Genomic DNA, 293 nt, shown 5'->3' with positions numbered 1-293 from the left:
CAACCGACCCCTTAATGTAGGGATAATAGTGGGAAAGAAGGAGAAGATCTTTAGTTGCAAGAGTTTATTGACGTCTTCACTTTTTGCTTTTAGATATAAGAAAAAATGTCTGAAGATATTCCTACTCTATCCTTCTTGAGCAAGGAAAGACAAACGACTCCTTGTCCGGTTTTCTGAAACATGTCTGATAAGACGTAAAAAAATTATTTGCTCTTACTCTTTGAATTATGTTTATTGCTTGAATATGATTCCTTTGATGTATTTTATGTGAAGAAATTTACTGTGCTCATTTA

General features: G+C 33.1%; 1 protein-coding gene across 1 annotated transcript in view; it reads left to right on the top strand.

The window, feature by feature from the left end:
* LOC135212798 (uncharacterized) overlaps window positions 1–15 on the top strand; it is a 327-nt gene extending 312 nt beyond the window's left edge. The window contains exon 1 of the mRNA XM_064246569.1: window positions 1–15. This exon is cut by the window's left edge and continues 312 nt beyond it. Within this exon, the coding sequence (XP_064102639.1) occupies window positions 1–15 (15 nt within the window).
* Window positions 16–293: the final 278 nt, after the last annotated feature.

Source organism: Macrobrachium nipponense, chromosome 41, assembly GCF_015104395.2.
Source record: "Macrobrachium nipponense isolate FS-2020 chromosome 41, ASM1510439v2, whole genome shotgun sequence".
NCBI lineage: Eukaryota > Metazoa > Arthropoda > Malacostraca > Decapoda > Palaemonidae > Macrobrachium > Macrobrachium nipponense.
The sequence above is the reverse complement of the archived record's forward strand: the minus strand, read 5'-3'. Positions and strand labels throughout refer to the sequence as shown.